The sequence below is a fragment of the Uloborus diversus genome, chromosome 2, assembly GCF_026930045.1.
Source record: "Uloborus diversus isolate 005 chromosome 2, Udiv.v.3.1, whole genome shotgun sequence".
Lineage (NCBI taxonomy): Eukaryota > Metazoa > Arthropoda > Arachnida > Araneae > Uloboridae > Uloborus > Uloborus diversus.
Genome location: NC_072732.1, coordinates 74,132,381 through 74,157,523, shown reverse-complemented (window position 1 = coordinate 74,157,523; position 25,143 = coordinate 74,132,381). Strand labels below are relative to the sequence as shown.

Sequence of the window (25,143 nt, the reverse complement as noted above, 5' to 3'; positions counted from 1 at the left end):
TCCACCTATTTCCCCAAAAAATCAAGTATCTTCGCAAAAAAGTTTCCTGAATTCCTGAAAGATGCACGAATGCAGACCTTGCACTGGTGTGAAAAATATTTTTTGCTACCAGTTTAAATATTGACGGAGCGTGTTTATTAAGTGTATCGGATATAGATTGTACATGGCCTCTTCCGGATTGACTAAGCTTCCAATGGGAGCAAATAAGTCACTGGATAGCTACAGCTTTGCGAGGCAGGAATTGCAGGCAAGGAATATGATTGGTTCTTGCTAGCAATTTTCGCGTAGCTTGGCCGGGGTTGCTCGAATATTTCTGGAGCCCTCTTGGTAAATCAGGAAGGTTCTAATCAATTAAGTTAAACCTATTTAATTTTTCTAGAAGGTTCACGACTTGTTTTAATAGGGGCGATTTCTTAATATTTCAGAAAGGTTACTGACTTTTATCAGAAAACGTTCTTGGTTTTTGTAAGACATGTTACTGACTGAAATTGGGCACATCAGCTGCCTATTATTTTCCAGGAATGTTTATGAATCGTTTTTACAGTGTGACCTCACAAGACTCCTATTAGGGTACTCACTCTGAAACTAAACATAAAATTCATTAATTTGACATAAAGCTAGTAGAATACCAAAGAGGGACAAGGTGCAAAATAATATAGTGAAAATGAAGCAATGGGAATCCCGTTAATTTACATATAATAGTAAATATAAGCAACATAGTTTTTCTCAGTGAGATAATCCAAATAGCTTAAGACCTGATATATTTTAACGAGGATACATATTCTTATATGCATGTTTTCAGGCTAGATACAAAATGTAAGTTTAATAAATATACTGTTGTCAAGAGCATATATAGGTATTTTTATTCGGGCAGTCATATTTACGAGACATCGTTATTGAATATTTTTGTGTCAAATTATCTGTATATCTCGAATTCAACTTTAAAACAATTACGCAATTTCAGCAAAATCTCATTCAATATCATTCAAAAATAAATTATTACGCGCTAACGTAATATCAAAAACAATATTTCGACATGCTTCACCAATTCTGGTTTCCGCTTTTCTCTGAGCGTACGTATTTTCTTTATCAATCAGATTTAGATTTATTTGATGCAAGGAAAGTTCCGAAAAGCGCACAGCCTTTATTGAAATTTCCACCATGACCAAATATGCTTTCTAGATATCATAGCCGGGAGGAAGTCTAATTACACCCCTTTTAATCACCGCACATATCACACTCCTCTTTCGCTGTTCACCCCTCTTTGAAAGGTTAAAAGGAAGAATCTGGCGAAATCTTCCCGGTTATTAGTTTTCGCGATATTTCTTAAGGAATTGTGAAAGGAAGAAATCTATCATAACCTAAGAATGCTTACGCATTGCTGTATCTTACGCAACCCTCTGCTACATGTACGGAATAAGAGATTGATTGAAGTTCTGTGTTTGGCGTTATAAGGTCCAAAAATTTAATAAGAAAGATCAATAAAATCAAACAGAGCGGTTACAACAGTTGCACTAGTAGAAGTCATTCTGCTTTATTACCCAACAGTTGGGTAGAGTGTTTGTACCTTGGGACACTTTCATATTTTAATTTTTAACGTCAATATTTTAAATCAAATTTAAAATCTAAAAGTCACATTAAACTACCCCAACCTTTTTCATTGTAATATATATATAATATATATATATATATATATATATATATATATATATATATATATATATATATATATATATATATATATATATATATATATATATATATATATATATATATATATATCCATTTCAGAGAGTTTAAAAATAAAATTTTGTCATTAAAAGTAAGAGTTTGAAGCTGTTCCGAGGTACAACATCCTACTGTACCTTGTGACACATCCTGCTGTACAATGGGAAAGTAATCATGATTCAGAAAAAAGTCATATACTTCAACCAGTTTTGCACCAAAAAACAAAATATATTATATTTTTTTCCTGGTAATGAATAAAATCTTGAATAATAAATAATGAATTAATGAACTATTATCTAACATTAAATGTGTTTAAAAAACTACATCAGATTAGAACATTGTTCCACGTTCCTAAACATACCTTAATTAATAAGAACCATGCATATGTTGTACCTTGGAACATGTCCTAAGGTACGATATGCTTGGCTGTCCCGAGGTACAATAACCACGTGGTTCAAGAAAAACCAAAATAGATGTCAATCTAGATACACTATTATTATTTTCTCATTACCAAAATATTTAAAGTACTTCTCTTTTATAACAAAATAAATTTCAGTTGATTAGTTTTACAAATACAAAGACAGAAAATGAAATAAAAATAAAGAACATTTTCACTTTGGAGTCATGAAATTTTCTTTCTCTCACAAAATCGTCAGTTTTACTCATTTGATGCTGATGATGGCGCTATTTACACTGTAAAAAACGATTCAGAAACGTTCCTTGAAAATAATAGGCAGCTGATGTGCCCAATTTCATCCAGTAACATATCTTGGAAAAAACCAGGAACGTTTTTCCGCTAAAAGTCAGTAACCTTTCTGAAATTAAACTTGAAATCTTCTGAAGAAGTGCGAGATCTCAACTGTTAAAGCCAGTCATGTCTCTAGAACTTTCTAGAAAAATAAGTTTAGTGTAATTGATTAGAACCATCTTGATTTACCAAGAAGGCTCCACCAAAATCTGAGCGACCACGGCCAAAGCTATGCAAGAAGGAACCAAGCAAATCTCTTGTCTACAATTCCTGCCTTACAACGAGTTAGCTATCCATTGACTTTTTCGCTCTCATTGGGAGTTTAGTCAATCTGAACAAGCCGTAAGCAACCTGGGGCCGATATACTTAATAAACACGCCCCATTCAATCTTTAAACTGGTTGCTAAAAATATTTTCCACTACAGTGAAAAGTCTGCACGCGTGCAACTTGTAGCGATTCAGGAAACATTTTTGTGAAGATACTTGTTTTTAGGGGGAAATAGGTGAAAACGTCTGAAATCCCGAGACGTTCCACGGAAATAACCAGTAACGTTTCGGAATTTTTTTACTGTTTAGTGGTGGAGATTACTATTAGAGATTGCAAAAACATGGCTCGCTAAAAATAGATTTTTAGAAATTAAGAGTGTCCCAAGGTACAACACTTTTCCCTGTATCGTGTTGCAGTATAAAGTATACAACAATAATGTACTAATTCGAGCAAACAACAGGTAGGGTAAGAGAACTATTTCTGAATTTACTTTGGCAGCCATGTTAATTATTTAAGAGAGAAGAGACATAAGGATAGGATTACTTAGCAGTAAATACGTAGATGAAGTCTGAAGTTAGATTAAAGCATCAACATTATTAGCGTTTGTTCATCAACTATTGCCCGACATTTTGCTCAAATCCCTCGATTTTGAAATTTACACTATTAGAAACTATCATATAACAATTTGTAAGGTGTTTAATCCGGATATATTTTAAATGTCTCTTCTTAAAAAATAATTACTGAAGGTATTTTATCCATGGAAGCTGAAATGATTATATTGAAACATTCTATTCAGAGAACGACTACCGGAAAGTTTAAGTTTCAAAAGCATTGTACCGCTTACTGACGGAGAGAAGTATACACGAGCGCTATGTTACTAGTCCACTTTTAAGTCCTAACCGTGAAATTGGTTTTACGTCGAAATTTTTTCACGCAACCATTTTGTAACCAGTTTCAGTGAAGTAAACAAATTGCTGCAAACAGGCCCGTCATCTGAAATTTTTCAAGGGGATTGGGAGCAAAGGGTACCAGTGCAGATTATACCGAAAAAACACCCACGGAATCCACACTCCGAAGACTTTTCCGGAATTTTAAAAGTATTTTTCCTGAAAGAGCATGCCTAAAATTTGACCATTTTTTAAATAATTTGAAAAAGTTTTAAATTTTTTTTTACAATTAATTTAAGCGATGCGCGGATTCAACTTCATTTTTCACGTTTCTGCGCATGGCATCACAAGTTGTGAAATGCCATTCACTGATGCCATTATAGCAAGCGTAAGCATTCAGCGTGCCAGTTTAGTAGCGTGCCAAAATTAATCACTTGTGTCGTCATAAAGATGACGCCTAACTTGAAAAAATCAGACATTTCATTTAAAAGAAATAATTAAAAATTAAACGTTTTGAAAATAAAAGATTTTTTTTCGCTCAATGTTATCTTTTTTTTTTTTTTTGCTCATTATTTCAACTTCAGTGACTAAAAGTAGTAGTTTTGACTGAAGGAAACAACCCAATTTCTCAAAGTCTAGATGAAGGGCGAGGGGGAATGGCCCTTTCTAACGCAATTAATGATAATCCTGGCTGCAAACTACGAAATTTTTATTAATAAAGCATGCTTGTATGAAACGTTTATTTTTCATCAACCTCTACCGGCTGAACTTGGCCGAATGCAACATCAAACAGCAAGAATATGACGTAAGTCTTTTTTATGAATATATTTTTGAATGCTAGCTTGAAGATGCGAGGCCTGATTTCTGAAATTAACACATAAAAATATTTTGTTATTTTTTTATTTCTCATAATTATTTTTTACCTGTAAGGTCAGCAGGATTTAAAAAAATGGTTCAACTATGATCCTCTCTTGCCTTCCCCCCTCAACAAAAAAAAATCGAAATCTATTTTGAAAAAAAAAAAACCGTGCGATTCGTATATGAGATACCAAATTAACTCACACAGTTAGAAATGCAATGTATCTTTAAAAAAAAAAAAAAAAAAAAAAAAAAAAAAACTAATTAGTACCCATGCTTTTAAGTAGCCTATTACTTTTAAATTTCGACTCTTTTTTACGTTCGATTACATATTACTTTTTGATCAATTACATTTAATGCTCATGTATATAATAGGCTTAGTTTCTGTAACAGTTATTTAAATGGTAAGTGACATTTTTCCGCTTGCCGTCCAGCGGATGAGTTGCTTCAAACTAATCTTGCCATCTGATTTAGCACTTTTTAATTTTTTAACAACTGTGCTATTTTTACAGCAAAACAAGTCCATCTTTGCTCTGGGGGGAAAACAAAGCAGGCGTTTTCTGTTTAATTGTGTACTTATTGCAATAACTTTGTTCAATTTCTTGTTGGTTATATTTGTACGGTAATAATAGTTCGGTTAGGTAATGAGAAAATTAAACTACGCTTTCAATTAAGTCCCTTTAAAAACAATTCATCCAAATGTTATTAATTGCTAATGGAGCAAAATCCGAAAAATATACGAAAATTAGTTCATGAAAAAATATATTTACAGTTCCAAAGTAAAAATTCAATACGTTTGCAAATTTTCGACTTTTTGAAAACCCCTTTTTAAATTTATCTAGATGCCAAAGTACCTCACTACGATATTTGGCAAAAGCTCAAACCTAAAATGTATATTTGTGTAAAGAACACTCACACACCCGCACAAAATCTTCTTTATTTATACAGATATATTTATCTCAAGTTGTTACACGAACACACATATATATAAGAAGATTACCATTGGACATTAAGTAAAACTCCGAAATAGTACGAGAACATGCAGTATTTCACTTTACCGTTGGCATAAGGTACATTATTGTAAGAATCCTTGTTCCTAGTAACATTATGGTCATTCCAATAATCTCAAGTTAGAGGTACTTATTTCGGCTGTTGAGTAAGTGCTGCAGCGGGTTTCATTGTGGAGTCCGAATGTAGAAGGATTTAGGACGTCGGGAGCTTAAGCTTTATTAGTAACTTGTGTTCTGTCGGTGGTCTACGAACAGGAGGATTTCTAATTCAATTCTAGCTTTATGTTTTGTTGGAAAGACTTATTGGAGGTACATTTTTCGTTGGAACTGGATTTTAGTGCAAAGTTTTGAACGTTTCCTGTAAAACTTAGAAAATGTTATTTTCCAACTATTGCAATGCGAAATTGTTAGATAGTTTTGTTTCATCCCTAATGTATAGAAGTTTTAGTTGTATAATAGTTTGTTGATAGAAGGAAATGTTTGCGTATTAGCGTTATCCGAAATATAGGTGCCTAATGAAGTTATTGGAAAATATTTTCTTCATAAACTAAAGGTAACACGAGTAAAAACATACTGCAATAAATGAATTTTTTTGTTTCCAGCATTATTAGGTATTATTATGTACAGCATTATTAAGTACAGCATTGAAATCATATCCATTGAAATCATAACAGTGAACGTGAAAACAGTAAACTAACATAGCGCTATAGGTGAAGGCGCTGCTCTTTCCAATTTTCCCTTGTATAATTCTATTGCTGTCTGAGGTGTTTCTCAACGATTAAATCTTTCTCCGATTTTCGCGTTGGGGAGGCAGGTATCTAATTGGAATAGACGATGTGTGTGTTTTTCTCATACCGCGAGTTTTGTTTAAATTTTTTTCAAACTTAAGTGTTTTTCCCATCGAGCAATTGTTTGCGTAATTTGCTGAAAGCGTCTTTTTTCTTTTGTTTCATCAGTCGACAGAGTGTTGTAGTGTGTAGACGCTGGTACTTTTACGCTTAAATGCGCCAGGGTAGAACCTGAATCCAGTCACTGAATTTTCAGGATGCAGAAAATTGACAGCGTCCATGTGGTATGATTTTGCGGCGTGTAAAAGATCCTTCCAATATTCATTTGGCTTACAGTGTTCAAAGCAAAATTAAATTTCTTTGGCAGTTTTGCATCGAATAGAGCCCAGGTGCCTTCCTCCGGTGGGTCCAACTGGGCGTTCAACTGTGATCAAAATTATCATGGCAATCTCATTTATCGACTCTGGTGCTACACGAATAATGGATGCAAAATCGGGGAATCAATCGCACTTGGTCTGCAAAAGGTATTCACTCTAACGCAGCCTCATTAAGGGAAAAAAAAACTTGCTTTATCAAATACTTAACCAAATATGTACTTGAATGGACTACGAGAAATAAATAAAATGAATGCATCAATTACACATTATATATTTTGAATTGATGGAAAATAGTGTTTGTGAGAAAAATTCTCAACCGCAAGTTTTGTATTACCGTAAACTGGGGCTACTTGAGTCTCCAGGGGCTACTTGAACCCATGAGAAAAAAGTGTTTCAAATCCGTCCTGGTCCTATAAAACTCAATGACTTAAATAACCTTCTCCATGACAGGTAGCAGTACTAGGCAGAGGTTGGAGCATGAAGCAAAGTTTCTGCTTTTCCCGACTTTTTCTGATTGAGGTTATGATTGCAAGTTGTCTAAACAGTTGTTTTCAGTGTCTGCAAACTTTCACATTTAAGTTCATGGAAACATCTGATATCAACAAGGTAAAGATAGTTTTATTTTTGCATTCTATTTCTTAATGAAATAACAGTGTTTTAAGGTTATAGCTATATAATTAACACAGTAACTAATATAAGTTGGTAAAAGTGCACTGGTTGCCTTAAAACGAGGCTATTTGAACCCAGCGTTCAAACAGTTCCAGACAACATTTTATCACTAAATTATGTTATGTAAGGTTCGTAATGTTTTAAAATACAGAGGTTAGCTACTATTTATACCCGATAACTTGCAGATCTGGGAATAAAAAGGGTCCGAAAGTAAAAAAGAACCCTTTGAAGTAGGAAATATGCGGATTATTAAGAAAAAATTACAAGTGTGTCCAGATTCAATTAATTCCGGAGAAATATATTAGAGAGTGACCTCAGTTGATTTTGACTTAAGTATAGCATCTCGAAAAAGGAAATTAAAAGACCGTTCACAAAACAAGCCTGGGCATCGTGTAGTATTTGTAGCGAGGAAGAACAGGCATTAAAAACTATCAGAGAAAATAAATCCCCCCAAGCCATTAAAGAGAGGAGTTTTCACTCTTTCTAATGTTTAAATAATGAGCATTTCAATTGGTTTTAGCTGTTGTTAGATTATATTTCTATTTGAGAAATCATGTTTGCCTAAAAATATGTTTTTTTAATGAATGTACGTTGATTTTATATTAATTTATATAAATAATTTGCAGTTTATGTAAGTAGTTTGTTCACTAGAATGTATGTTTTGAGTTTTTTTCAAAATCATTGGTCCTTCTTGATATTAGCACCTGTTTTACAGCTTTTTCGCTGAGTGGGACCAAGTAGCCCCAGGGCGGGGCTACTTGAACCCAATTTTTAAAAATAGAAAAAAAATTATAAAGAGTTAATATTGTTGTTTAAAAAAGGTTTAAGGTGGTAGCAGAACGTCCGAAAAGTGGTAAAAGCAAGGTTATCAGGGCACATTTTGGGTTTAACCAAAAAATCAGTGTAAAACTCGCAAAAAATATGAAATTACGGGTCTAAGTAGCCCCAGTTTACGGTACTCATTTTGACGCAAGTTCTTAAGGGTTAAGTGATAAATATTTTTTATGTTTAAAAAAGTCATTTGAATTATCTCAATCGCTCTCCAAATAAATTAAAACATTGCCGTAAAAAATAATAGATTTTTTAACGTAATTTATTTAAATATTAGGTTGTTTTTAAAATCTACGTATGTGATTACGCTGTCACAATTTTACCATATGTGTCGAAAAAGTAAAACAGTGCACACTACCCATACACGGAGTTAGTAAAAACATATTTCTGTCTTTCTTATGGAAATCAGTCACGCACATTATTCGTTACGAACTGCTATTTTTTTCTGCGAAAGAATGATGGCATACATTTACCTTTCAATCCGTTTAAAGTTGTTTCTGTTAACGTGACGAGGTTAGAGCAAGGAAATCATTTTCTGCAGAATATTCAAAGTAAGAGGAAGTAAAATTATGCGAGGAATGTTAAGAAAAGGGGGACAAATAATTTACATAGTATTACAAATAATGATTGCTAAAAAAAGATTCAATAATTATTGGTGATAATAAATTATATTCTAAGCTAAGACGCTTCAAACATAATTTCACAGAACAAGACGTGTTCGTTCGTATTCATTTTAAGGGGGGGAAAGCAGTTTGGACTGGTCAAAAAATCTTTTTTACGTCGCAAAATGTTAGTAGAACTATTGAAAAATATGTTGACGAAATTTCAATTCAAAATTCCGTTTAGTTCCAATGCACTAAAAAACCTGAAGATCGTATAATTTTCACAGAATATTTTTTCAATCGTGTTTTTTTCGAAATTACTTTTTTTTCAACTGGTGTGCATTCCAGCGCAAAATGTTATAGGCTAATCGTTCTGAAATTGTATGTGAATATTCTTTATTTAATTATACTCTATATGAAAATAATTCTGGGATGATATTATTATTAAAAACATTTTTTAATGCGAAAATGATTAACAAAAATGGTAGAAAAACGTGAATTTTGTGATCAAACACCTCAAAAGCATGAATCGGTTTATTTTTTTAAACTTTTAATTAGGTTCATATTCTGAAGAAATATGTTGTTAACGATAGAAAAAAAAATGAAATTATTACAGAAAAAAATTGTGACTTCAGGAATGCACATCAGCAATAAACTCTGATGGCGACCATCCATGGACATCAGCTTCTAACTCTTCTGTTTATGGCAGAAATGATTTGGAAAAAATTACAAAATTTACTTCAAAATATGAGTAAAATATTCTTTAAGTTTGAACAAATTCTGATTGTTCCTTTCCTGTTGAATAAAATCACGAAAAACGCTAAAATTTCTGCCTCTTAAGCTGGTTTTTCCCTTAAGTAAAGTATTTTCATATTCTGCGAGTACATACGCAATGCTTAGAGAGTTTAAAAAAATGAATGCATACGTGAGGGCGTAAAATTTCAAAATGTTTTGTTTGACAGTTGACATCACTTTTGACGCTAAAAGGTCAAAATTATGGATTCCTTCATAGTAGTTTCACTAAAATTGAGACAACAAAAGTAAATTTTCTCAAAGAAGAAATCTTTAAAAAAAAAAAAAAAAAATCGAATAACTTTAATCGAAATTATGCTGGTGTGCGTATATATTTTTATGGACATTGATAGCGCAATATTTCTCATTTAGTCTCTATTTGTTTTCATTAATACTACGTAAATTTCTTTCATTGTAGTGAACCAAGTAGTCTTTCATCAAAGTGAACCTTACGAATTATAACTTTTTTTTTCCAAAAAGTGCTCGAGGAATCTAATTCTATTTCTATACCTCTAATAACCAGAAGTTATTTGTCCACAAGAACTTAAAAGAAAAATCATTATTTGCTTTAATTGGATTGATATTCTGAAAAAGCGGATATTCATCGGGGAAAAAAATCCAGCAAAAACAGAAGTACTACCGTAAATGTTTGCATAATAAAAATACATAATACCTTAAAATCATGACAAAAATTAAAGGTAGAGTTTTGAATTAAATTGATTTCGTTAAGGTCTCAATTTAAAAAGTGTAAGAAGAAAATGTTTGCATAAAAGAGTGCGAAAAAGTTTTAGAATTGAAAGGAAATCGAAAGAGCAGAATAGTTTTTGAAAAACTAAAAAGAAAAAAAAAGAGAGAAAGAGAAGGAAGAAGTGAGTTCTTTCAGAATTAAATTTGCGTATATTGTGCACCAGCCGATGCGCAAATCATTCCGTCTTTTTTACGTTATCGAAGCTATGATAAAAAAAGAAAAGTTTGAAAAATTGTTACTTTGATGCGGTTAAAATTAGTCCTGTGAACAGTTGGAAAAACTAAAGAGAAAAATGTATAAGTACACTGGATATGTATTAGATAGCAGCCATAGAAAAGTAAAATTTAGAAGAAAGGTGTGGCATCACGTCTATCGGGAAACGATTACTCGCATCGCATTTCTTTCTTGGTATGTTTTGACGCGAAAAGAGAAAATGATTAAGCTCAGATGTTTTGTAAGTGTAGGATCTTCAACCGTCTTGTGAAGCTAGCGTCATGAGGTGCAGATTCCGCTTTTTAAATCAAAATACATACATTTTGTACCATGCGTGTGAAGGCTCATAGTTTTATACTATACCTTCATACTTTTATTCTTTAGTTTTCTTACTATAAGGTAAATACATCTATAGTGAACCATTGGCATTGTTTTGTAAAACTGATTTAGCTCAGATGTTTTGTAAATGTACAATTTTTAACCATTTATTTTGTGAAGCTAGCGTCATGAGGTGCAGATCTTGTTTTTTAAATCAAAATACATACATTTTGTGCCATGCGTGTGAACGCTCATAGTTTTATACTATACCTTCATACTTTTATTCTTTCAATTTTTTTACTATAAGGTAAATACATCTATAGTGAACCATTGGCATTGTTTTGTAAAAATGACATGTAAAGAGAAAATGATTTAGCTCAGATGTTTTGTAAGTGTACGATCTTCAACCATTCGTCTTGTGAAATTAGCGCCTTTAGGTGCAGATTCTGTTTTATTAATCAAAATACATACATTTTGTACCATGCGTGTGAACGCTCATAGTTTTATACCATACCTTCATACTTTTATTCTTTTTAATGTTTTTACTATAAAGTAAATACATCTATTGTGAACCACTTGGTTGAAGCCCTTTCCTTCAAATACACAAATGAAAGACATTTGTTTTTCCGTAGTTAGTTACCCGTTTAGTTACTTTTAGCAATTATTTTAATTGAGTAGAGTTTGCAGTTATTTCTTCGAGAGTCTAACGGATTTTTAAATCGTTTGCTTGATGTTATTTTATTAAAAATATGTGTGTCATTGGAATGCAGCTTTATATTTCATAAATCATATAATATTGTGTAAGATGTATTTCAAACATAAAATAATCTTCTACCAGTATTTAAATGGTGGCCCATTACATGGTCATGTATTGTTCACTTGTTTCATAAATTTTTAGTTTGTCTGATAATGAAATCCGTAATATGCCGTGATTCATTATTGATACACTTGTGGTCCATTCTTGGTACGCATCCGTCATGCTACTAATAATATCAAGTGGTTTATCTAAATAATGCAGGAAGGTTTGAACAATAATGATAAATGCTATTATGAAATAATTCGGGGAAACTTGTATTAGAACTTATTTAATGTATTTAAGATCACTTTATCAGGGGTCATTCCATATTAAATAAATAAAAGGGCCGTGCCGCACCATTTTTCATTTTGATCAAATTTTGCTGGCAATCTTACTAATATACGGTACTCCAAAAATCTTTTATTTATTTCTTTTAAAAAAATGTGAAAATATTATAGCTATTTTTTTCTACGCAGATGAGTAACATTTGAAAATTTTCATACTTTTCTAAGATCTCTAGTAAAATAATTTAAATTTGTAGGAAGATCAAACATAGCTTATTGTAAAGTTAAAAAAATGAACGGGTATTTGTGCATAAAATAAAAGATTTGAGCTCACAACTAGAAAATTCCTGGGGTCAAATCGTGGTTTTCAAAAGTGCCGTTTTATCGATCTTTAATTTTCAGCAATTAAAGATCAATGATGGACTAACGGTAAGTGGCTTAGTTCTTTTCTTGTTGCAATTAGTTATGCATGCTACAAGCACGGAAAAAATGAGCTGAAACTTGTAGTCCTTCATTACAAATGCATACCAATGATAAATGCATAGAAATCATGCTAGAATACAAAATAGTTTTTTTTTTTAATTTTGGGAAAAAAGGGAACAAATAAAAGTTGGCCATTTTTTTTTTTTTTGCTTAAATATATCGATCAGAAATTGCAAAGAGAGCAAGAATCGCAAAAACCTTAATTTGGAAAAGATTATAACTTTTCTTCGAAAAAGTGTAAGTTTTCGGAGTTTCCAAAAAAAAAAAAAAAAACTTACATTACATTTATTAAACTAACTTTTTTTGCTAATAAGGTTTTAATGGCTGAAGTCTATGAAAACAAATCTACTAATTATTTCTATTTGAAACTTTATAAAGAAAATTTTGAACTTATTAATCACATGATGACCCATACTAATCTTTAAAGGGTTAAAGTCAATTAGTTCCTAAAAACTAGTTAACTCACTTGAAAATGTTTTTCGATCAACTATTCGAAGGGGAAATTGACGTGGTTCTAAAATCAAAATCTTAAGATAGGAAGAAGCTTTAGCAAAACTCTAGTCAATTTATTAATTTTGCTATGCAAAATAAGTTTATTTATCAGACATCTACATTTCTGATGAACATCTAAAGGTATATCTTTTTAATTCATAATTTAGCGACAGAAATGTTTCTCATAAGTTTTCTATCAATCACTAAGAGTTGCGAAAGAGATATTTCCGAATATAATGTCCGCATTTGGCAAAGTACGACTGCGACAGGAGATTTAATGTTCCTTACGACAATCAGTCACGGAATTCATTCGTTATGACCCATCCTTTCCTTTCTGGAGAATTTCTATCTATCAGCAATAGTCCTGCTTTAATGTCTTCTTAAAAAAGACACGAGCTAAACATATTTGTAATGATCCAAGATATGAACTTGAAATTTATTTTAACATATTTCTCTACTTAGGAAATTATAAGATTTTTTATCTTACTTTACTTTCTCAATTAACCTGTAAAATTGAAAAGACATACCAGCAAGTTTTATAATGTACACAAGTATTTACCCTCGTAATAAAAATATAAATAATGAAATTTACTATTAACTCAGAATGCAATCTACTGTTCAGTTCATGAGCATAACATTCAAACTTCATCTTTTAGGAAATTGTTCAGACAATCTTTAGCGGTATTTAATAATATATTTCCAAAAATAATTACGACATCCAGTAACATTTTAAAAAGTTCTGAGCAATATAATTTCGGCAAAATTATTTAGGAAAACATGAAATACCAAAAAGTACCCCCTCCCTCCCTTCGATTCTTATACATTTTACTTTTACATTAGAAATAATATTCAGTTCAAAAACAATTTTCTTTCAAAATCTTTTTGTCATACTTGCGAACCAAATTATTAGTCTCACAAAATAGTTTCTTGAAATGTCCAGTTTTCCAGGGTTTGTGCACTGCTTCATTAAATAGAAAATTTAGTATGTCTTTAAAAGCATGCAGGATCATTTACTAAATGTCCACTTTGGTTAACTGCAACTGCGACTGTTGCTTTCGCACATTATGCTAGCAAGATAGAGTGAAAGCGATAAATACAACTTCATTAACAAACTGTTACAGAATAAACTTGCGGCAACATCGGGCTGGAGAACTGCTGGAACGCCAAGGGCATAAATATCTCGTGCCATGTTACAAAGTCGGAGGTGCAGTTTGTCTTTAAACAAGAGGTGTGCATTATTGTATTGTGACATAAAGTCTCAGATGCTTGTCATATCTGATTTTGTAATCTTTTTAAAGTCTTCAGTCAAGTAAAAGTAGCAATTTCGATGCAATAACATTTTTTTTAGTTTTAAATTTGTTTTAAAACTATTGTAGTTATTGTTTAATTATCAATTTATGTATGGGTCATTTATGCGTAATATGTTTTTCAAACAAACTTGCTACAAGATGACTTAATGATATCATAAACTGTAATATTTTATAAAGAAAGTTAAGCTGTAATTTTGAGAATATAAATGTTCAGAATTTGACTGTCCATCAGATTTTAATTAAGAAAAAGCATAATTAATATTAATAAATTATTTTTAAGTGGGCTTGTCCTTAGTTAAATAAGTATTTATAATCGCTTCAGCGTGTACGTCTTAAATTGGTTGTTTGTAAGACTTGGTTTCGAGCAAACGTTTTGAGAAGGAGAGTCAACCTGATTAATTAATGTCTATAATTCATGAGAAAGGAACATAAGTATCTTGATGATTCCCTCCATGGGTGGTTCATTTTCTTTTTGTATTTTCTTAATATTCAGGAAAACAATCCAGTAGATAATTCTAAGCACTTGAAAATAACGATCAGTTACATTTTAAAAAGTGTGAACACATTTTAAATGTAAACCATGTGTGTGTGGTAGCTTGGACAAAAATTGGAATAGAAAGTAAGCTCTTTAGTCAATGCACCATAGGTAACGTAATTCTGTTACAAAAGGAGTTTGAATTAAGAAAAATCACTCTTAAGCATGTTTCGAGCATTTGTAATGACCCGTCGTAGATTATCTCACTGTTTTTTTTTTTTTACTTATTATGCATATTTCTATATTAACATAAAAATAAATGCAGCATTGTTATGGGAAAGACGTTCCCTGAAAAAAAAAAGCATTTTTGGAGAAAAATATTACATAATACTCAGTCTTAGTTTTGGGTAAACACGACTGTATATTTTACATTCGAAATAAAACAGTTGCTCTTGCTTTTAAGATCATAAGTATGTTTTTTTTTCTTTTATGTGGAAACTATCAAGTTTAACGATTCTATTTTAATTTTATTTTGGAAGACACTTTATACTGATCGTGATCCATAACTGAGTAAACAAAAAAATTAATTTATAAAAAAAAAACCTTTGTGCATGAAAAAAATATTTCCTCACTTCTAAGGAAAGGGAGCGTGATAATGTTATATGTACGTAAACACAAAATCATAGTAGGAAGTATAAGTTGTGGAAATTCATTTATTACCTAAAAGTAAACGAAAACATTTTTGCACTAAAAGCACTAATGTATCACTCCATAGTAAATAAAATATTATTATTCAAATTTCCTCGTTTTAGCTATGAATGAATAAAAATAAGATTTCATTCTTAACATGTCAAATTTTTCTGTTCAAAGAAATGCTGAACGTTCTTTTCATTGTATGTTCATTTTGACAATTTGAATTTAAGAACAGTTAGTTCACCGTTAATGACAATGTTTTTAAAACTATTGTATAGTTAGATAACAAATATTAACATCGGTTCAAGGTCTAATAAAGCAAACATGTTTTAAAGCAGTTTTCAATACAGTAGAAGCCCGTTTATACGAATCAAATTTGTAGCCGTTTAAAAATATATGTTCGGATAGATGACTTCAAATTATATTGGAAAGAACTTAATTATAACCGAACATTTGCTTTTGATTAAATGTGCATAGATTGTACAATTAACTATGGTATTATTCAAACACCACTCTTGCTGAAATCAAGTGATAAAGGTTTGGATGATCCTGTTTATTCCAACGGCATACGTTTTTGAACCATAAGACAAACTAGCATGTTGTAGCCATCACGAAACTTTCTTCTATATTTTTCTAATGAATTCTGACCCCTCCCCATACTTGAGAAAAAAAGCAATATACCCAGAAAAAATTAAATTACGCACACAAAAAACTGCTCCCAATTTCCGAATTATCGCAAAAGCAAAGCAAAGAGCGAAAATTGAAAGTTATTTTAAAAGTCTTAATTACAAATATTTTATTTGTTAACAAACATAAGTTGGCAACAGTTAAAAATTTTAAATCATTGAGATAATATTTCCGATACAATTAAAATCACGAGAAATGACATCTTGAATTCAAATTATGCTTTTCGCAATCACGAGTGTGTGTATGTAGGCGTGTGTGCTTGTGTGTGGGGGTATGTGTGTGTGTGTAAGCATGTGTGTTTGTGTCTGTGTGCAGGCATGAGTGTGTGGGTAGTTGTGTGTATGTGTGTGTATATGTTTTTGTGTGTTTGTATGTGTATGTGTAGGTGTATGTATGTATGCGTGTGTGTATGTGTTTGTGTGTGTGTGTGTAAGTGTATGTGCGTGTGTGTATGTGCGTGTGTGTATGTGCGTGTGTGTATGCGCGTGTGTGTAGGACATGGCTGCCTTCTGGAAACGGCTTTCGCTAGAGGAGCAGCATCGTGAGGAGCCCGTCGATGGTGATGGCGCGGAGGGTGGCGGTGGGAAAAATCAAAGGAACGTCAAAAACAGTCAAGTGAGAACAATAAGCAATCGTGATTGCTCAAAAAAAAAAAAAAAAAATATCAGCACTTCTTGGTGCGATTGGCGCTTGATTTCATATAGGTTCACTTGTGTTCCAAATTTCACCCAGAACGTAGGATTACTTTTTGAGATATAGCACTCGAAATGAAAAAGAAAGAACATTCGATTGCACCACCTCCTTTTCAGCTCTTGACGCCAAAATAAAATCAGTTCTTGTACCCTCTAAGGGCTACTTGTCGATAAATTTTTGTTCGATTCAGTTCGTTATTTCTTGAGATATAGCAGTCACAAGTGACGAAAAAAAACGTTCTGTAGCTCAACCCCCGCTTGAGCTTTTGACACCAAAATTAAATCAGCACCTGTACCTGTTAGGGGAAATATATGGACTTAATTTTGTTTGATACCGCTGGTTACTTTCTGGGGAATAGCAGGCACGCATAACTCAAAAAACGTCTCATTGCTCCACCCCCCATTGGAGGAATTAACGCCAAAAAATAATGGGCACAAGTTCACATAGGGGCACATATGTGTACCAAGTTTCGTTCGATTTCATGCGGTAATTTTTGCTGTAGAGCGGTCACAAAAAACAGGTCACACACATACATGACACACACACGGACGCACACACAAATACAGACAGACAGACTTTTTCCAAAAAAGGTCGAAATGGACTCAGCACACCTCAAAACGTTCAAATCCGTCAAAATTTGAAATTCGAAAATTTTCACGAATCCAATACTTTCTTCTATATTAGATATAGAAGAAAGCAAAAATGTGTAAAAAAACAGTTTTGATATTTCATTATGTCTTGTAAACAATTCTGGGTAATTTTGTCACAAAATATGTCGTTTTGTCGTAATAAAAGCTAAGTCTGCATATTTTAGGATTTGCTCTGCTTAGCCCTATACTACCTGATTATCCGGTTTTTAGATCATCCGGAATGATTTTGGTTCTAAAAAGTTCGGATAAATAAGGTTATACCGCATGTACCTTTTGTTGAAAATAGAGCAGTGTATCAGATGTATATGTACAATGAAGGTTTTTACAAAGTATTACACTGCTAAAAAAAATTCATGGGGCGAAAAAAACGTGCTTCAGATTAAACATAAATCTTTTTTATTTCGATCCCTTTCTCAAAAAGTTTTTTCACAATGTTAATACACTGCTACGTCTGCTACTTTCTTAGATCTGATAAAATTTAGACGAATTGCAACTTTGTCCCCGAATTTACCTTCTTGGGCTTGAGGGTTTGGCCTTAATCATCCTGATATAGAAAGAAACTGTCTTATTAGAATTGCTGATATATGTGGTAAACTCAAAATTTCTGGGGCGTTGACCCTTAATGCTACCCTCATGACGCTCCTTTGGAGTTTTTTCTTTCCAAAATGCCATTCACATATTTTTATGTAAAAGGCATCCACATGCATTTAGCTAATATTGTACTAATATAGGAAACGAATTGATGTAAGGATAAATTACAGTAAAAAATATATTAAGTCACTAAATTAAACAGCTGTTATTAAAGGATTTTTTTAATCAGTACAAGACATTTTTAAAACTCTGTAAAACATAATTATATTTCCAGAACCTTTATAAAATGTAATACATATACTTTATAAATGACGTAAAAGAGCCAGAAAACAATTATATCACTACTTATAAAACAGTATAAATGTAGTAACTTGTCGAACAAATTGATTGAAAAAAAATTCTTAAAATGGGATTTTAACGCTTGCTACTGCAGTTCAATCGAAATTTTACCAAATAATACCCGACACGTATTTCAGTCTTAACAACTTCATATAACTGCATACCATTCAAATTCACATATGCGGAACAACGATTTTAATTCCTGAGCAATGTTTAACAAAGGAACAACAATTCATTGATTGACTCAATTGGTATACATCGCTAGACAGCTCCTAATTTATTTATTATTCGACTCTCTAATTCTCTGCTGCTAAATAACTCACTTAATTAACTGAATTCATCCTGCATACTAATCCTTCCATTGATGTCTATCTACTGTGTTCTCGCTTAGCAGAGCGCAGATCGTTTCCAATGCTGTTGTCTACAGCTCTGTCCATTCATTCCTTTGTGACATTTCACGTAGAGCCTGGCTGTTGAAATTCAGATAAAGCCTACTTGTCAAATTTAATAACGTCTTCGAAGAGTTCAAAACTTTGCTGAAAGACTGGCTTCACTTGATGTCTTCACAAATGATTTTCACTTTGAAATGCATTCGCTTTGTCTGGATGGAATTATAACAGTCTGCCTATATGCCTGCTACCGAAGTTTGCTGAGATTGCACGCGTTGCCGGTAAGGTAGTTTTATAAGTCAATAAAACAATATCTTAAAGCATCTTAAATCCAAACCCTTCTAATTCGAACGTCAACTAATCCGAACGTATCCAATATAAAATCCATGCACTGTAAATAAAATAAATTATGCATATTGCTTACCAGGAAAACATACAATAGTGCAATTATGAAAAACAATTGCATAAATAACATCTGAAAGCAAAACATGTTCCTGGATACATAAATTATTTACCCTCGTGTCTCCATTATCGAAGCATGAAGTCTTAAAAGCTGCCAAAATTTTAAGAAAAGTCCCAAACTTAGCGAGTTTTGGTGAGTAATGGGAAACATTTATCATACTCTTAGCTGACGGATGTTCTAATTAGTACAGTAAAATTAGGCCAAAAAATGGCCAAAGACAAACATCCAAAAAAAAATTTGAAACCTGTTGCAAATTACTTCTTACCCTTCCAGCAAGAAGGCTTAAAAGTCCTAGCACTTTGCGCGTCGAATTTTGGGGGAGAGAGGGGGGGGGCGAAATAACCTTTTTAAATAAAAATAATTTCTGTTACTTAAAAAAAATACTCAAAAGTCGTAGAAATCACACTCTAAAATAGTAAAATAACAAACTCTCATAGAAAAAAATGCTAATTAACCGTGGTGCACAGGCGGGGGGGGGGGGATCCATGGTGCAGATTGCGTCATTGCAATTTTTAAACCAGTTTTTTTCATTTTTTCAAGGGGTATTTCTTTCTTTTTTGAGTGCTTTTATTCTAGATGGGTACTCCGTCACACTTCAGGGGTGCGCCATCGCATTTGGGGGGGGGGGGGGGGGGGAAACCATGAATGTGCATTCTAAAATCAACGATTGCTGTGAAGTTCATAAAAAAATTTCACTGATTTTAATCTTTTCCGAAGTACAAAATGCCACACAATGATATAGTAATGTCAGAAGGATAATTCTAAAAGAACTAAGCGAGCTTTAGTTGTGACTGGAGTTATTAAACTCTTTAGAGCGTTCGGGTGATATCTAAAACAAAATCCCTGTGCAGCATAAAAAAGTCCCTATTGGCTGAAGTTTACCTCCTTCTTCTTAACCAATTTACTTTAACTTTTCTATAATCCTTTGCCATTACCTTAAGGGGAGATAAACCGAAATCGCCAACAGTGAGACGGGCAATGCTGTAATTCTGCACCCTCCAAGTCGGTGGGGATTCTTGTATGCAAACACCTAGCCGCCTCTTTTTTACGCAGCCGGTTATGTGAACTATGCTAAATATACGAACATATACTTGCAACACTATTTGAAACTTTCGAGTACAAAATGCAATAAAAAAATTTGATAAATTGTCCCATCAGTTACCCACGATCCAAAACAGACACAAATTTAGGTGGTCCAGAACCTGTAGTGATTCAACGATAGAAGTAGTCTTGATGAGAGCAATGAGCAATACTACAGTAGAATGCAGAATGCTGCTCTTTCCTCTCCACGGGTATTGACTCAAGTTGGTAGTGGTGTTGCTCGCCGATACTGGTCGGTCGCTGATAATAAGGTGAAATGTGATGAAGCCGTTAACGTTGGGGTAGTTGGCATTTCTTTGAAAAGGAGGCATGCAATTATGTCTCTAGCTTCTGTTACGAAAGTAGTTACCATCTGCAGAGATGTGTAAGCCCAAACCATCTTTAACACCGAATGGTATGAATAGTAAAAAAGATGGAACAGCAAATTGCTAAAAAACTTCTAGCACGAGTTGTGCGCTGATCCTCCATCAGTATTCGATGAATCTGGTTTCAGAAGGCCACCATCACAAAACAAACTGCTGGTGTCATATATGTTATAGATGGAAGATACCTTCTCGATCATGTTTTTTTTTTTTTGGTAATGATCAACAAGCTTCAAGGAAATATGCCAGCAATGCAGTGTATATGTCACTTGTAAGTATGGGAGAGCTAGTGTCATTTTTGATGGATACAAAGAAGGAGAAAGCACCACAGAAATATCGCGTCCTATTACAACAGTCAAGCCTTCCGCTCTAGGAGACTTTCTTCGCCTAATATCTTGTGCTTGCCCTGAGGGGTTCATTGGAAAAAATGAATGTTTGATAAGAGTCTGAAAGTGGACTGAAGTGTTCAACTATATGCGCAAACTGTGTTATACATAACTGCAACAATAACGATTTTGCTGAGGATCTCGATTCCAAAAAAGATCTTGATAACGAAGAGTTTTTGTTACAAGCTTAGGAGAAATCATTTGCAAACTCCAGTTCTGATGGAGATTTTACCTCAATCTGATGACGTATTTGAGGTATGCATGTTATAACGCAAACTAAAAATTTTGCTTTTAAGTATTGTAAAAAAGCAATATAGTAAAAGGGGAAAAAAACCGTGAAGCATAATTTTTCTGACCATTTAATCAAATGTGCCATCAAAGGAGGGGGGGGGGAGGTAATCTTTAAGTATATTATTTTGTTTTGGGAGGTGAGCTACTGCTCTTGTGGGGTGGACAGTCCTGATTTAATGCATTTTAAATTTACATGAAATAATACTTCTACTTGAAATGGAAAGGATGGGGGATGGCGTATTATTTTGTTTCGAGGGGGGGGGGGGGGGTTGCTGTAGCTTTGGGAGGAGGGGCACCATCGGACTTGGAGAATGGACACACTTGATTACAAACTTTAGCTTTGCATAAAATAATATTTCCACTTGAAATGTATGGAGGGGGGGGGGGAACGAAGGTACTGCTTCGTTTTACGTGGATAGGATGGCTCTGTAGCATTGGTGGGTTGTGTCATCCCTCTTGGGAGGTAAACACCTTTATTTTCAAACTTTTAAGCTTAGTATGACATAATACTTCCTCTTGAAATTTACTCCAAAAATTCCGAAAAAAAATACTCAAAACAGCAATTTTTAGATGCCCTCCATTCCGATACCTGACGCACAATGGGGCGGGACTTTTTACCTGTTCTTATTGGGAGGGTAATAAACAATTTGCAAGAGGTTTAAAATTTTTTTTTTGGAAGTTTGGGTCCGACCCCTATTTTTACTGTACTAAATACATGCAAACGGTAAAATCGTCGTTAAAAAATTAGTATCTTTGAATTCTCGCCAAGTGACTAAATTTGGCGCTTTTTCAAAAATTTTAACAGTCATATCTCTCGATGTATCTTGTATCTTGTTAACGGGGGCATAAGGGCAAATACTTTTTGTATTAAAAATTAAATAAATAAAAATGTCTGAGTATGCTCTTTCGATTGTTACCTATTTCAACTTTTTTCAATAATGTTTGATCGCCACTTTAGTTACCACTTAGATGGTAGCGTAAGTACACCACTTTTGTGCCGGAGAGCACTTCTTAAAAGGCGACGAAACATTCTTGATGTAAAACGCTAAAAAAAACATTTTATTTAGTAAGAACAGGTAAATGCTAAACACATTGAGAACACTTCAGTTGTAGCCGCGAACATCACGAATCGACACGTCGCGTCGCTCTGCACGAGCGCGCGGAGATACAACCAACAAGAAAAACATGCGAAAAGAAACTCTGACTGACAATTCAATGGCGGCTGTTAATGTGCCGCATTGCTGAGTGGCAGTGAAAGTTTAAAGATCGTGTTTTCGGTAGAAGTTAAAGTTCATATTTCGGCAGAAAGTTAAAGTTTATAATTTTGAGTCCACCACAAATGCCCTATTCGTAAGGTTAACAGGTCAGAAGAGCGTTTGAAGTAAACGTGTTCTTTTCCTTCATGCTAAATAATCGACTAATAAGCCTATTATACACAGTAGTACAGTATTGTACTGTATTACATGTTTATTGATAAAGGTTTTTAAAGCTGTTCTTCTAATCGCACCTGACGTCTGAAGTGAACAGACAAAAAACGTTCTACCAGGGACCTTCAAAAGGAACTCGTTTAACAATTCCTCTAAAGCGAAGCTTCCGTCATGCAATTGGCTTGCATGTTCGGCTGTTAACTAAAAGATTGGTAGTTCGAATTCACTCGAAAGAGTAATATGTTTTTTAATTTAAGAAAATGACAGTCACTGGACATGGTTGACAAAAGTAATGCTTTTAGTGAGAGCTTTAAAAGGTAACCCCTTAGCAAGAGCAGATTTACTAAAGATACAAGGTCCGGCTATTAATTTTCAGGACGGACATAACTGGAGGAGAATGAAAAGCCGGAAGATGGCGGTAATAATTGCATATTGAAGAGCATTTTCTTGCGCATGTGCACTGCAATCGGCGTCTTTCTAAAGTTGGGGAGACCAGGGATAGTTGACGAACTTTTTAAACTTTATTTTTTTAAAAGTTGTAAATAAAGTAGAAAGTTTTTCTGTTATTGTTTGGATAATCTGTATGGTATCAGCAATAAAGTCGTATTTTTGTTTTGACAGTACTATGCTTCGTCTATTTTTTGCAAATTTGTTTTGTGAACCTTCGCAGAGTTCGCACACTTGCCCCGTCGCGGGGTAAGTTGGCGAGCCGTGTGGGATAAGTTAGCGAACTGAGAAAAACTCATAATAGATAGAGAAAATTTCACATAAAGCCTTAATGATGCTTTAAATAAGAGAGTAAAACTTACCAATGAATGGAAAAAACAGCAGTGAATGAAAAAATTAGTACATTGTAATTGCTTTGAAATTACGTATGTTATACCATATAATAAAAGATTTAACTTGGATTTTAGAAGTAAATGCTGAAAAATGCGAACATTGTCTGAAATGAATTATTTTATTTGCTTTCGTTCTTCTTTTTTATGCTTCTTTAGGATTTACATTCCTTTTATCCTGGATTCAGAGATTTCTTGTATGTTTTGGGGATTTTTTGTGATGATTCGCGTTTTTCTGCTGCGATTCTCTTTTCCCGAAGAGCTTTTTTTTGACTGGAGTATTAAAGAGTTTTGTTGCGTATATGTCCTTCGTTTCCATTCTTTTTTGATTTAACCCTCACCAGCTTTAGGATAAGGTCGTATATGACCTGGAGTAATGCTCAGAGACGTATGTGAGTTTAGCTGAGACACAGTGCTATCTTCAATAAGAAACTCTAAACCTGAATTATTGAACGAAGTAGTTACTGAATCTGCTCTAGGACAGGTACATCCAGTTTTTCTACTTTCTTCCAACATGGTTTTTGCTGGGACAAACAGATTCACTCATAGATCCAGGAGATTGGGAGTCTGACCGATCAGTGGCATGAAGTCAACTTGGCATGAAGTCACAGTCCTGAAAAATGTTTGAATTGCAGAGAAACACACCAGTTCTCTTGGAACCATTCATAATATTTATGGAGCTTGCTTCTTGTGGAAAAGCAACTGTTACCACCGTTGGTACGTCATAAATCGTCATTGGCTTTCCTGGATTATTCAATATTCAAGATTTACAGGCGGAATTAACATACTTTTTCAATGGGCCATGTAGACTCTTATCAAGAGGCAGCAACTTATGGCTACAATGTGGTAAGAAACAGAGTAATGTTATTAATAGTTTTAGTAGTGTAGTAGTATTCTTACAAAAATTCAAGCCCTTCTATTGACGTGGGAGTCGTAAATGTCTAGTAAGAGAGTTAGAGGTTTTTCTTTGAACATCAATTGTTTTTAGCAAAATCCTTTAAGAAATCTGGAAACGTTTCAGCTGCCATCTACCCACTAGGAGATGTACGATACATGCAGCATTACATCTGGTGGGGTTTTCCCGTTGTTGGTTTTTGTCTCTGGTACTTTCTCATTTCCGGGAAGACAAGCACGTATGTTGGCAATTGTGTAAGCCATATTAATTGCTGTCCATAAGTAATTATAATCTCAAGAAAACTTAACTTGGGGCAGTGTTAGCGTAGTTGTCCTCAGGGGTTCATCAATCTAGTAGACCACAAAGGAGTACGTAACGGGCACTTTAGGGTAACATTATAATACTGGGAACTAATGCAATTTCTACGGAAGTGATAGGTGCTGAATTATTTAGTTACAATTACATATCTCTGAATTGTAGGCACATTTTGCCGTTTTTTTACTAAGTTTCAATTCATATTAGATTACTTTATCTACATATTTTAAGCATATATATATATATATATATATATATATATATATATATATATGAAAACATCTTTCTTTTTTTTTTTTTTCAACTTTCTTCATTGGTTCAACTAAAATTTTTTACTGTGTTAATATC

General features: G+C 33.3%; 1 protein-coding gene across 1 annotated transcript in view; it reads right to left on the bottom strand.

Moving 5' to 3' along the window:
• The window catches only part of LOC129216367 (lachesin-like), a 50,984-nt gene extending 26,883 nt beyond the window's left edge, over positions 1–24,101 (bottom strand). The window contains exon 1 of the mRNA XM_054850581.1: positions 23,927–24,101. Coding sequence (XP_054706556.1) covers positions 23,927–24,101 — 175 coding nt within the window. The remainder of the gene's footprint in view (positions 1–23,926) is intronic.
• Between the last annotated feature and the right edge of the window lie 1,042 nt (positions 24,102–25,143).